Source organism: Chaetodon trifascialis, chromosome 10 (assembly GCF_039877785.1).
Source record: "Chaetodon trifascialis isolate fChaTrf1 chromosome 10, fChaTrf1.hap1, whole genome shotgun sequence".
NCBI classification, from domain to species: Eukaryota; Metazoa; Chordata; class Actinopteri; order Chaetodontiformes; family Chaetodontidae; genus Chaetodon; species Chaetodon trifascialis.
The window spans coordinates 13519697-13532780 of record NC_092065.1 but is presented as its reverse complement, the minus strand read 5'-3'; the positions used below and the strand labels follow the sequence as shown (position 1 = coordinate 13532780).

Genomic DNA, 13084 nt, shown 5'->3' with positions numbered 1-13084 from the left:
GATGCATAGTGCAAAGCAATGCACAACTTTTTGTACAAAGTTTGTAAACATTGACCAAAAGCCTTTTTTACAGCAGACATTTTGACTTTTTATAGTAGGAAAAGCATAGATGTTGCTAATAACGTTGATGATGGCTTTAGCAGTTTGCCAGCATTCACACCAGCACAGTAACCCAGAAAGTGAAGCAGCTAAATGGAATTTAGCTGTCATTCATTTTATTGTTTACACCTGTGCTTTCACTATGACTTCTGTGACAGAGGCCTGTTGTTGTGTGTTTGCTTACTTACATTTTTCTGCACATAGCACCACTATTATTAGCCCTGTGAAGGCAGGGAGATTATGAAAGGACAAATTATGTCCACAGACAAATTGTTCATGTTAAACATCCCAACTGGTATATACAGTCACAACAACCCCACATGCAGTGAGTACATATTCACAAGGTAATGATCATAAATATATACTTAATGCAATACTTTCACCATCATCCCTTCATACTTCTACACGAGCAGCCGCGTCCTTGGTTTTAGGGATAGAAAAGCAACTCACGTGTCCGCACGCCAGGTGGCAGTAATCATTTCTGATCTATATTACATCTCCGCTACAAACCACAGAAGAAGCCTCGTCTCTAGGATACAGAGAAAGCGTTCTTGTTGGTTTGATGGTAAGTGCTCTAACGTTAAAGCTTGTTGTTCTTGGAAATTAGGGTTTTTTTTCTGCCAGCTGTAAAATAGTGCTGTGATGTCATTTCTATGGTATGTAATTCAGTAAGCTCACCGCAGCCACTGACGAAATGCTGCATTGGTTCAGCTAACAGCTTAGCTAGCAGATGCTAACCGTAACTCCGTAACTTAGCTAACAGGTGTGATCAGAATTGAGTTCACCGACTAGCAAAGTAAACTATACTGAAATGATGAATCGTGAAAATATGCATCAAAAGAAACGCACACAAAGCAGGATTAGTGAAGCGAATACTGACAATCAGGCTTATGAAACACGCAGTACTCTCTGGTACCGTACTTTAGTGTATGTATGTAATCTAATGTATGTTCCTGTAGAGATGTATTCATGGTTGATGGACAGGATAGTCCTTGTTAAGTGTGTATGGTTACAACTGGTAGCGGGGAATTAGTTCAATGTAAAGTACACAAGTTAATGCAGTCTGATCCAATTTGTAAATTGTAGGATAACAAAGTCTGTTATGGATGGATGGATTTATAGTGTCCGCTTCCATTCAACTATCATACATGTTGCTTGCATGAATGAAAGTTCATGCAAGCAACATGGATATAATACTGTGAACAGACAATATTGAAGAAAATATAAGTAATGCACACTCATTCTCTATCTTTTTGTATTCTTTGATTGATGTCCATTAGCTTCCAGAAAGTTGTCGCTAGTCTTCCGGGGGTCCTGTTTAACACAATAAATCTTGCTTTACCGATTAGACCATAAAATGCAGAATAAAACAAAGATTAGAAAATAACTACACTACACTACACATGATAAAGTGAACTACCCATAAATAACCCACTATAGAAACAAAAAAATGTCAGAACACGGCACCAAGAAATAAATAAAAAACAGACAAAAAAACTTCCAAACAGCTATAACGGCAACAGCTATGATTGAATACTCAATGTTTGAGGGACTTCTTGAACGAAACGTGAGGCTGTACGATGACTACCGATTACCAGCCGACCGATACTCCCTTCTCGTGTCTTTTACCCATGACAAACCAGTACATATTTAGTTTTTCCACAGAGGAGGTGTAGTGTGTTATTCCAAATGACAGTTTGCATGAATAACAGAAGACATGAATCTAACTTATCCTCCCCAGTTAACCAGAACAGTTTTTATATCACGCACACTTGTATGGAATCAAGATTGAGGCGCTAATATGGCAGGTCTGTTCTGTATATTTTGAAGTTTTTGATGTTAATTTGTGTAGCAGCACTTGATCAGATGATGACATTAAATTGCAGTTAAAAGTCAGGCTTTCTCAAAGCACTAGTAATTCAATGACATTTAAAACTGACAACATGGACCTTGAAATTTAAGCAAAGATCCAGAATTGACACCTGCCATTTGTCAAATGTTTCTTAAGCACAACTCTGCTGCGTTAGTTGTAGAGTTTCATGCCCACTTGTAGCGTTTTGAGCCAGTGATATTTGAAAGCGTCTGTTATGTTCCCTTCTGTTGCTTGTCACGATGAGCCCAAAACCTATATTTGGACACTGCCTGTGATGCTTATCCAAAGAGTGAGTCATTAAGATTTAAAATCCTGCTTCTGTTGTTTGTTTGCAGAATTTATATCTGTATTTTTTTGTAATTGAAAGTTGAAACCCTTGCCTATCCCTTTTTAAACTTCACGTCTGTGCCTTCCAGGGTGTGGGGATGCAACCGGTGGAGCATCTTCACCTCGAGCATGTTCTGCAGACTGTGTGTGTATTGGAGTCAGTCGTCCTCCGCAGTTTTGGCCCTGAAGGAGGACAAGTGCTGTTCACCCGAGACACAGGACAGGCGATGTTGAGCCGCAGTGGGACACGCATTCTCACAGCACTACGACTGGAGCATCCGTTGGCCAGGTAACACAGGTACATCTACTGTTTCACCATGATACTCTGTCGAGTACATTTCCTCTTTTGATTTATTTGTGTATTTTTCGTATTAGGATGGTGGTGGAGTGTGTCTTGAGACACAGCACTGTAACAGGCGATGGATCCAAGACCTTTATCCTACTCTTGGCATCACTACTACGTATGATTCATACCACAGCCTGCAAAGAGGCTAATGTGTCTCACACCTATAACTCCAGGGAAGCAGCAGAGGCTGCCACTGCCACACACATAGCTGACGAACTGCTGGCATTTGCGTTGGAGGAGCTGGATGATCTCATTGCCATGGGAGTGGTCCCATATGGATGCTGTCTTTCGTGGGAAAACTTTGCTGCAAAAACACAATCACCAGCTCACACAAACAATCACTGTGTTCAGAAGCTGTTGGCATCGTTCTTTCATTCACGACTGGGTCGCACCCAGTGTGATTTTATCAGCGACCTCACCTGTGAACTGCTCAGACACTGGAAATGTAAAAATGACCAACCTTCCTTATCACTTCGGTTTATAAATGACAACTTGCCTGCATTGCATACACCTGTATCAGGCTTCCCTATTGGTTGTTCACATTTGATTGAAGGGCAGGTCATTCACAGAGACTTTGCCACAGCCTGCCCTCAGACTGACCACCAGCCAGTGAAAGCTGTAGTTTTCACTGAGTACCTGCAGCCAGAATTGCTTCGTGCAGGAGAAGTGCTGGAGCTAGGATGCGGAGAGCAAAGGATGCAGGAGAACTCAAGGCAGGATGGAAGTATTGTGCAGTTTAATGCCTGGGCAGAAAGGTCGATAGAGTGTGTCATTGCAAACTTGCTGAGTTTGGGTGTCTCTGTGCTCCTGTCTGCAGTTAAACAGTCTGCAGCTGTCCTGGCCTTAGCTGCACAAGCAGACATGTGCATTGTGGAGTGTATCAGTGAAGATGAGCTGTCTCTCTTTGCCCAGCTAAGCGGGGCCAGACCTGTCACAGACTGCAGGATGATTGAACCAGACCACATTGCTACACTGACCTTTTGCCGACCAATACTGCTGGGAGCCCATAGGTATGACAACACGTCTCTCTCTCTCTCTCTCACTCATATACTTGGCAAATACAGAGTCACAAGGAATTACCTGTGGATTACACATGCCTATAATACACAGGATTTTCATTACTTGTGTTTTCTTTCTCAGTTTGATTCACAGAGGTCAAAAATCGAATTTATTTTTTTCCTCCACAGGTATGTCCACGTGGCTTTCCATGATTCAGAGGAAAGGCTCATGGTCAAACCCTGTAGTTTGGTCATTTGTGGTCCAGGGGAAGGGCAAACTGACCAGTATGCATGTGCGTTTCAAGATGCCATCCGCATGCTACTTTCAACCTGGGAGCCCATGGGTATGACTGCAGCTGCACCATCAAAGAGGCGCATACAGTTAAACAAAAGCACATCTCTACATACGGAAAATCAGCTTCCCAGTGCGTCTCCCATCCAGCAGAGTTTGTTGGAACCAGGCTGCGTTATACCTGCTGGTGGGACATTTGAGTTTCTCTTAAACCATGCCCTCCTACAACATGGTCGCAGTTGCTCAGTCTCTGATGACGCAAATGCAGGAATCCCTGTTGTTTCCCAGATCTTGGCAAACGCTCTGCTGAGCGTGCCCCGGCAGATTTACTCCCACAGTCCACAACGTTTCCTCCAGACTCAAACCAGGCTCCTAAGTTTTACTGAAAATCTGTCCCACCCTTTTAGCCTTGTATACAAACAAGAACGCAACACAGTCCTTGTACGGGGTCATGGTAACAGTGAATGTCCTGTAGAGGGTAAGGGTAAACAAAGCATGCATTGTTGCAGAGAAGCTGACATGTCATCAGAAGTTTTTATGTTCGACTCTGGCCTTGAATCTGTCTCTTGTAAATACCAGCTGCTTCTGGCCGTTCTGCAGTGTCTCTCTAGTCTTCTCCATGTGGACACTGTGTTGCGCACACACACTGCCTTACACACACAGTCACGCAGACTTGCAAACATTTCCTGGGAGGGCACAGAGGACGAAACTGATTACTGAGATTGTATTGTGTCTCAAGATGAAAGCCATCAACACATTTATTCACAATACTTACTTAGATATCATTCAAAAGTTCAAGGAAATAATTTGCTCTTTAATGCAGATTGCTCCAGGAGTTTATTTTATATATATCATTTATTTTTTGCCTCACTACAATATATTTATATGTAAAGCAAGTTTATGCTTTCACTGAGATAGTAAATTGCATTTTATGGCAATACTACTTTGTGTTATAGCAGGCCAATAAAATGTTACGGTGATTTTGTACCATCCTGTCCTGAGTCAACGTTAGATTTGGCAATAACAGTAACGACAAAAAAGAGATTTATTATCTCTGTGTAGGACAAAATGTGCAGTCATTATCAAATAGTTCTGTCTTTATCTACTGTGTGTTAATGTGAAGTAGTGTGAAAGTGTAAATGTTGATGTTGGCCTCTTTCCTCTTGAGTTGTCATCATAGTTCCTATTTTTTCAGCATTTCTCTCCCTTATCTCAGTTTCCCTGCCCTCTTCCCTTGGCCAGTACAATTTCTGTTATGTGAAAGGAATCCACACAGAATAACACAGAGGCATCGTCTCACACGCTGTACACACGCTGCTTTTTATAATCAGTGTTATCTCCGTGTTGGGGGTGGGGTGAGAGGGCACCACCCAGCTGTCAACAACCAAATCAAAGTCTGCTTCCCTGTGCTTTTATCAGAGGAACACTAACCCTATTCTCACCTCTTTTTGGGGAAATTGTGAGTCATTACAATTTAACTAGACTCACTACCATACATAAATGGTCACTGTTTACTGTAATCAGTGTGTGCTCCTAGTTGCCTTGAATTTTTCCGTAACTTAATTATGATGTGATAACTCAGAGACAAACACAGTTCTCTCCGTTGTTTGTGTTTTGGATCAAACTACATGAGTCACACTTGATGGTCGCAAATATCAAAGAGGGCAGGGAAGGAGGGGGGAGAGTATTCAGAGTGTTTTTTTTCCACTGAGCATGAGGAAAAGAACCTGAATGTTGTTTTCAGTCTGTTCAGGGGGCCCACGCCCTCTTAACCTTTTCATGCCCCCTATAACCAACCCAGCTAAATGTTACACGCCAAGCAGTGTCAAGCAGTGTGTCAATTTAACAGTGTGTATTTTGTTTAGTTACTGAGCTTTTCTCAGGGACCTGCTGAGAATAGGCTTAATTTGAACTTACAGTTCATTTGACTCGTGCACTGTGGACATGAGTGACTGCCATAATATAATACCAATACTCTAAGAATCAACTCAGTTAGTTTGGTTTATTTGGCTTTCATTAATTTTTGTCTCTGTAAAACATGGTGCTTATGGTAAAAATCAACCCAATCTCTGTAAAATGAAAAGGACATTATAAAATACATCATTTAAGTGCATGTACCATACAACCATCTATGTGTATAAATCTTTGACAAATAAGAAAAAGATAACATTTACAATATGTGACAAAAAAAATTAAAGGCGTTTTTACAAAGGGCAGGTTAAGAGATGGAGGAAGGAAGGAACAAATGAAACGTCACAATGAATGATCCGAAATGCTACGCTTATGCCAAGCTGGAACAAACCACAGGCATCACAGTTCACAGCTCGGCATTCAGTTGGCTACTTTACACCATGGTTTGACTTCAGTGTCGAAGAGAATGGAACTGTAGAGTTTCATTGGCTAGTGCTGTATTGTGCTGAAAGTGGTGGGAGCCTTTTTGACGGCCCTGGTCCATGACTCTTCTTGCCAGTAGGTGAGAAATGTGTTCAGTATACGATAATATGATCTTTTGTTTAGATAATTGGCAGTTCACAAACACTAATTTCAATCAAATGACCACAAAATTACACATTTCTGTACTACGTTGCCACTGAAGCACAGATGACACCCATTCTATTGTTGGGCCAGATAACCACATTGCATCTATAAGGTCCAGGAAGGTGGGCCTAAGTGTCAGCAGCACAGTTATAACTAATGTATAATCGAATAATCAGAAATATCTGCACGCAGCCTAGCTTAGGTTATCTCCCTTGAACAAGCAGTGTTTCTGTTGGCAGTGGAGAGTCATGTGACTCTAGGAATGACATCATGCAACATTGATAAGTACTTCAGGGTGTGATGGTTGGTGTCACACCACCTCCCGAGACTTCCTGATGGCACAGCACAGGAGCATGCTAAAGATCATCCCAAACACCTGCAGCAGAGAGGGAGAGCAGCATTACTTGTGTTTGTGTTATCTTATGTCTGCACTGTGTTCATCCTCCAGGGCAGCAGACATTGGAATTTGATGAGTTACAGTTGAACCAATTTACCATAACAACACCGATGGTGATGCCCACTCCTCCTATGATGTGTAGCTTGGAGTCAAACACCTCATCAATGGCGTCAGGACAGCTCTGCAACACACAGGTGTTATCCCTTTTGTGATGGAAAATTACTCTATATGAGGTAACTCTGCAGACACAGTTTTATTTTTAATCATAGCTGCACACACAGCTGTACCCCGAACACCTAACCAAAAAACCGACCCACACCAGATCTGCTCATCTTTCTGACACCTCCTGCTTCCCCTCCTTTGCCTGGTCACGTATGCCACTCACATTTGATATAAGTACTGCTTCTTATTGCTCTTGGTCAGTCAGCTCTGACCCATACTCGAGTGACTCTGCATTCACTCTCAAAAGCTTTTTTATTAAATATTCTCAAAGTCATATTCTTGCCATCACTTTTCTTCCTCTCACTTAAGACGTTCATTTCCTCAGCGCCTTTCAGCTCCCTCTAAACCTATGCTGAAAATGACTTGTGGTATGGCACACTTAACAGACAGCCTGGGAGCACACTGGCTCCAGTAAACCATTGTTGCCATAGTAACACTGCAAGGAGGCTGAGGGAATTAGTCTGTAAAGGGAAGACCGATAACCTTGTGACACACGTCAGACTGTCATTATGCATTTGACATACAGTAATTGCCCGAGCTCTCACAGAGCTGAAGCATGTTTGGCATCATTAGATCTTGTGGATGGTCCGTCGTGTTTCAGTACGAGGGACCATTTTCTTTCTGTATCTTGACTGAAGTACCTGGCCGTGCTGGCATCCAATCTATACATACATTCAGGGTAGTTGTACCTTCGTAATGAGCTCCTCAAGTGGTTCTCCTTGGGGACAGGTGTCTTTGGCAGCGTCGAGTACGGTACCAGTTGGTCCACAACAGTTCAGCTGGAAACATGCACAATATGATGCATTTAGAGAACAAGGTGACTTGCAGATGGAAAAACACATATCTGACTTGAAGTGTTAAAAAAATGGTTTAGTTTTTAGTTCCCAAAGTCCTGTTGCTCATCAAGGAGCAGTAACAGCACATAGCTCCCACAACAACACATTAATGCTTTTACACTACTGTTTATGCACAATTGAACAAGATACAATGTGTTAACTAGTGAGCTCTAGAGGTGCTGGCAGACACGGCTCTGACCTTGGACCTTCCCTCCAATCTCTAAGCAAAGTAGGCTATTTGCCTTTAAGCTCTATGGTCACACTTGATGTTTATCTTCTGAACTCTTCCTCTAAGGTCATTTGCTGAATCTGCAACTCGCAGTCAACATAAACATTATGGATAATACTTGTGGAGTTTTGAAAAATCTTGTGGAGTGACAAAAATAACTTCCCCTGGGAATACATTGCATTTGCTTGGAAACACCTTTTGTGCCAAATTCCTTTTGGCTAAGATCTGAGTCAGGCTGAATTAGAGGGAAGCAGAAACAGACCAGACATGGCTCACCCCGATTTGGATCATCTGCAGTGTCTCTTTGAGGCGCTTGTCTCCTGTCGTCTTGTAGTTATTGTAGGTCTGAATGTAGAATGAAGTGATATCGTTCACCACCTGAAACACAGGAGCGAAAATGTTATGTCAGATACGCCACTGAGGCAGACGAAAGTAACATCTCTTCATAGTGCCTTTGAACCCTTGCTGCAACACTTCATGTTCTTTTTTTTACACTTATTTCACATCATCATACCTTAAACTTGTACATTACCTTGTTTTGGTTGGAAAATCCCCAGATTCCAGCTGCGACCTCGATGGCAAATATGATAAGCAGGAAGAAGAAAAACTGCACAGAGAAAAGTCAGAATTAAACTTAGCTGATTGTGTAAATGTGCGCCTCCATGCATGCATGTGCACATGTCCTTTGCGTGCATGTGTGAACAAGTAAGGTCATTTGAGTGTAGCTGAACCTAATTTGCATAGACTCCTCCTCCTGAGAGATTTAGTACAAGAAGATTAGGGCCAGACAGGGCGAGAGGGAGGAGGGAGGCAACAAGTACAGAGAAATCTAGAGACTCTTCTCTGGCCTCAATACTTTTTAGTAAACAAGGCAGACAATCTCATATTTCTAAGTGAAGGCCAGTAAGATAAAAAAGCCCAAGCGCTGCTGGGCAAGATCTCTCCAAATATTTAAGACTTAGACGGCGAGACATGAGCTATTGATTATACATTTAAGATTTTATGTTAATTAAGTCAAAAGAAGTTAATAACATAAGAAGAGTCATGTGAAGAATAAAAAAGTGGTACGAACCAGCCCCAGCATACAGGGAGACTCTCGGATGGCCCCACAACATCCAAGAAAACCCACCACCATCATCAGTGCTCCGGCTCCTATCAGGATATACACACCTACACACACACATCAGAGATACATACATACTTGGTGCATTGCAGAGGTCACATAATCCAAAACTTGGCTCAAATGATAATGGATATAATCCTGCTTAAAGTCTGAGAGAATCTCACCCGTGTAAAACACATATGGAGAGTCTGATCCTTCGAACAGGCCTTTGGTCTTGGGGTCTAATCTGAGCCACAGGCCTATAGCAAAGACAGCAGTGCCCGCAAGCTGAAACACAAAAACATTTTGAAATGCAGTACTAACTGTTAGTTATTACAGCATTCAATGATTCAAGCACACTCCTAGACTGGCAGTCTGGCTGTGTAGTAGAAAGACAAATCACAGTAGACAGTGTAACAGTGAGAAATTAAGATCAATAGAAGTTCAGATGGGAAGAATACTTTTCATGCCCTCTCCATATTTCTGCATATTCCCAACTTGTCAACTCAATTAGCTGACTCTGATCTCACCACGCCATTTAACAATCAACTTGCTGCTGTCTGATTTTGAAAGTGGTCTTTTCTCGGCTGCCTCCGCTCATCATTTCAAATCGACGCTGACAGGCCTCGTCTGGAATCCTTCTCACTTTTTACTGTTCAGTTTTCAGTCCAGGAAGACGTCTCTGCAGTCCTCAATGCATATCAAAATATTCACCAACACCAGTATCTAGTCTCCACACTCCTCACGTAAGTCCTCAGGTGTCAAATGTTGATCCTAGTGGTTTTAATGCACATTGATGGGGAGCATGATATGCTGTATGTGTGAATTTGTACGTGTGTGTATGTGCAGTGTTTGTATGCTTCTGTGCTTGCTCCTATCTAGAAAAGAGAGCCACAGAGAAGAGATGAGAAAGAACAGGTTTGTTTGCTTTTTTTATGTTCACACATTCCCTCATCATCAACACTAGATAGGTATTTAATATAGATGCAAAGCAGCATGAGTCCACCAACACACACTGTAGCTGTGTGCATGTTTTATGCATGCTAATTCTTATATATTCTGCTCTTTTCACATAGCATGTGATCAAAATAGCAGAAATACCTGTACACTATTAATGTCCACACGTAGTGCCATATTGTGCAATGTGTTTACAACTTACAAGCCTCGTCAGCAAAGACGTGTTAGTGAATTTTTAACTTTGAGAGCTGGACTGAAAGATGGCTGTCATGTTTCTGTGTGTACTCTGCTGTTCCTTTGACCCTTTTTTCACTGTGTTGGCTTTCTGTTGTCGATTCTCTATTTACATTCCTTCATGTGAATGAAATGGCTGATTAGAGCAAACCACAACGGCACAAATACGAGCTGAGGAAGCGTCTCCACTTCTCTCGCTGTCTACCAGACACACGACACTATAAGACACTATAAGAAGTAAAGTACACCTACCCAGAAGACAAGGTTGAAGGCAAACATGAGGTATTTGACACACTTGATTCCCCCAGCGACAGCCATGCTGAATCTGTCTACACAGCGCACCACTGCGAGTGTTTAATAACTAACTTGTAGCCACAAGGAAGTGAAGCATCCAGTAATGGTGCCAGTGAGGAAAGAGTGGTGGAAAGCGAAAGCTTGTTCAGTACCACGCCTTCATATAATCACCTGATCATACTGTTAGCGAGTGGCAAAGGAGCTGGAGAAACTGCCTCCTTCCCTCCATTGTGTATGTGTTATGATTTCCCGCCTATGTTCCTTCCTCTCTGGTGTCCTATGTTCATGCATGTCTGTGTGTTTAACTCCTGCATGTGTGCAGGTGGTGTGGGCATGCGTACATACATACATGCAGTGTTTTCTGAGGGCTCTGTTGAGGCATGTTGACATAAAATCTTTTCTAGAAAAACCTGCCTAGCAGGATATTTACTGCTCTAGCGTCTGAACTGTGTGTGACTACAGTTAATGGACTGATCTCAAATATAACCACTTTCTCTCACTATTCCCAGAAGCTACTTTTATTTTAAAAGCAATCTTTGTCAACCCTGCTCTTGATGCACTGACACAAAGCTGCACATGTACGGTCTTGTTGCATTCGGACCGAGCTGCGATCAGATCTGAGTGTCATGTGATTTCTGCATGAACAGGGTTGTGACTGGAGTGTGTTACATCTTCAGTTCCTGTTCAATCCCAGGGGTGCTGCCAAGGGCGGGCTGTAGCCACCCTGATATGGTTGCTCTCCCCTGGAAAACATCTGCACTTACATGTGGATGTGAGGCTTGGTTGAGAGACTGTATAGTCACCTTAAGTTATTCATGACTGACATTGCTGTTCTTTGTATTTTATGAATACCCAGAATATCTCTCTCTCTCTCTGTCTCTCTGTCTCTCTCTCTCTCTCTCTCTCTCTCTCTCTCTCTCTCTCTCTCTCTCTCTCACACACACACACACACTGTGGGAAACCCCTGTCTGCCCTGTAATGAACAGTTATCCTCGGCTCTATCTATAGATGCACAAATTACAAACGTTCAGAAAAGGGCACAACATCCATCTGAAACCACACACGCACGCACACACACGCACAGACATATCAAACAAACGGACACAGTAAGACACACCCTGCAGGCTTAGCGGGACACAAATAGACTACATGGGATACCAAGATTCACACACACACACACACACACACACACACACACACACACACACACACACACACACACACACACGCTGCCTCTCTGGCATGCGCACCTCTTCAAATCATGTGGCTTAGCAGAAGTCTTAATTATTATTATATCAGTCACATTCGCCACCCAATGAAGGCCCCCCAGTTCCAATTATTAAAATGCCGTGCGCGCAAACTCCAGAGTGTAGTCTGCGCGGTGGAACTGGGTCACTTGGCCACTGGGGATTATTCTTCCTGACCGCTGTGTCTCCACACGCGTTGGGACACTTTGTGTTTGGTGGTGGCCGGTGGCCCCTCAGAATATACTGCGATCAAGTAACCGAGACTGTCCGTGAGCGCTCGGTACGATCCTGCATCTGGGACGTCGTCTAATTTCATTCACTATAGTAACCCTCTCACACACGAATGCGCATGCACGCAAAGCTCACACACAGATGCACGCACGCACGCACGCACACACAACACAGACAGGATGTGCAATTTCTATAAGAGCAATGCGTTTCCTCGTTTCAAACTCACCCAGAATACCAGGTTGAAGGCAAACATCAGGTATTTGATGCACATCTCTCCACCCGACAGCGCAGCCATGGCGGTACTTGAGCTGTGGATCACACTTCTACTGCTGCCAGCTATTCAAACCGACGGTAGTGTGGAGGAGAAGAGCTTCTAAATAACAGTCAGTATGCAGAATGAGGTTATTTACCGAAGCGCCGGCTCTGATATGCGCGTCGTGCTGTGCGCGCCTGTAGTGGTCCGCCCCCACACATAACGGACTGCGAGGGCAAAGCCTCCTGTAGCTTCCCCCCCTCTCTCACTTTGTTTTTTGAATTCGGCTTCCTATATGGTTGCTCTAAATAGCTCTATTTTTTTAAATGAGCACTGTTATTACAGCGTTTCTGTGGATAGGCTACATTTTGGGGACTTTTCAATGATGTAATGATGCAGACATTCTTTGTGGCACTTTCACTGAAATTATCCTCATATTCTTATACAGGAGCTGGGAATCGTATTTATCACACTGTAGGAATTGCCAAGCTTTATTGCGCTGCTTTTAGTATCTTTAGTATCTTCAAAATAAGATTATAGGTTACTTTATTTCCTAATGGTAGCCTACAGGTCCCACAGCAAAGGGAGCCTGTAGCCTGTGCTCAGTGT

At 42.9% G+C, this 13084-nt stretch overlaps 2 protein-coding genes across 4 annotated transcripts; one reads left to right on the top strand and one right to left on the bottom strand.

Moving 5' to 3' along the window:
• The first annotated feature begins 598 nt into the window (after window positions 1–598).
• bbs10 (Bardet-Biedl syndrome 10) lies at window positions 599–6107 on the top strand. Of its 2 annotated transcripts, none has more exons than XM_070971916.1 (4): window positions 599–664; window positions 2389–2588; window positions 2675–3655; window positions 3833–6107. In XM_070971916.1, exons 1-4 carry the CDS (start codon window positions 662–664, stop codon window positions 4653–4655), a joined length of 2007 nt encoding a protein of 668 aa, XP_070828017.1. In that variant the 5' UTR covers window positions 599–661; the 3' UTR covers window positions 4656–6107. The 2 variants fall into 2 exon arrangements, with proteins under 2 accessions (XP_070828017.1, XP_070828016.1); XM_070971915.1 differs by having other exon boundaries at window positions 606–2261; window positions 3833–5852.
• cd9a (CD9 molecule a) lies at window positions 5919–12712 on the bottom strand. 2 transcript variants are annotated; one of them, XM_070971917.1, is made up of 8 exons: window positions 12449–12712; window positions 9445–9547; window positions 9230–9327; window positions 8690–8764; window positions 8434–8535; window positions 7782–7871; window positions 6968–7051; window positions 5919–6849 (listed from the first exon to the last, which is right to left on the bottom strand). In XM_070971917.1, the coding sequence occupies exons 1-8, from the start codon at window positions 12515–12517 to the stop codon at window positions 6784–6786; spliced, it is 687 nt and encodes a 228-aa protein (XP_070828018.1). In that variant the 5' UTR covers window positions 12518–12712; the 3' UTR covers window positions 5919–6783. The 2 variants fall into 2 exon arrangements, with proteins under 2 accessions (XP_070828018.1, XP_070828019.1); XM_070971918.1 differs by lacking the exon at window positions 12449–12712 and adding an exon at window positions 10703–10889.
• Window positions 12713–13084: the final 372 nt, after the last annotated feature.

Excerpts from the sequence above, each read along its gene's own strand:
- cd9a (XM_070971917.1), bottom strand. The coding sequence starts at position 12,517 with ATGGCTGCGCTGTCGGGTGGAGAGATGTGCATCAAATACCTGATGTTT. Across the intron at positions 9,548-12,448 it reads CCTTCAACCTGGTATTCTGG|CTTGCGGGCACTGCTGTCTT; the intron begins GTGAGTTTGAAA and ends TTTGTGTTTCAG. Across the intron at positions 7,052-7,781 it reads TTGAGGAGCTCATTACGAAG|AGCTGTCCTGACGCCATTGA; the intron begins GTACAACTACCC and ends TGTGTGTTGCAG.
- bbs10 (XM_070971915.1), top strand. The coding sequence starts at position 2,187 with ATGTTCCCTTCTGTTGCTTGTCACGATGAGCCCAAAACCTATATTTGG. Across the intron at positions 2,589-2,674 it reads CTGGAGCATCCGTTGGCCAG|GATGGTGGTGGAGTGTGTCT; the intron begins GTAACACAGGTA and ends TTTTCGTATTAG. Across the intron at positions 3,656-3,832 it reads ATACTGCTGGGAGCCCATAG|GTATGTCCACGTGGCTTTCC; the intron begins GTATGACAACAC and ends TTTCCTCCACAG.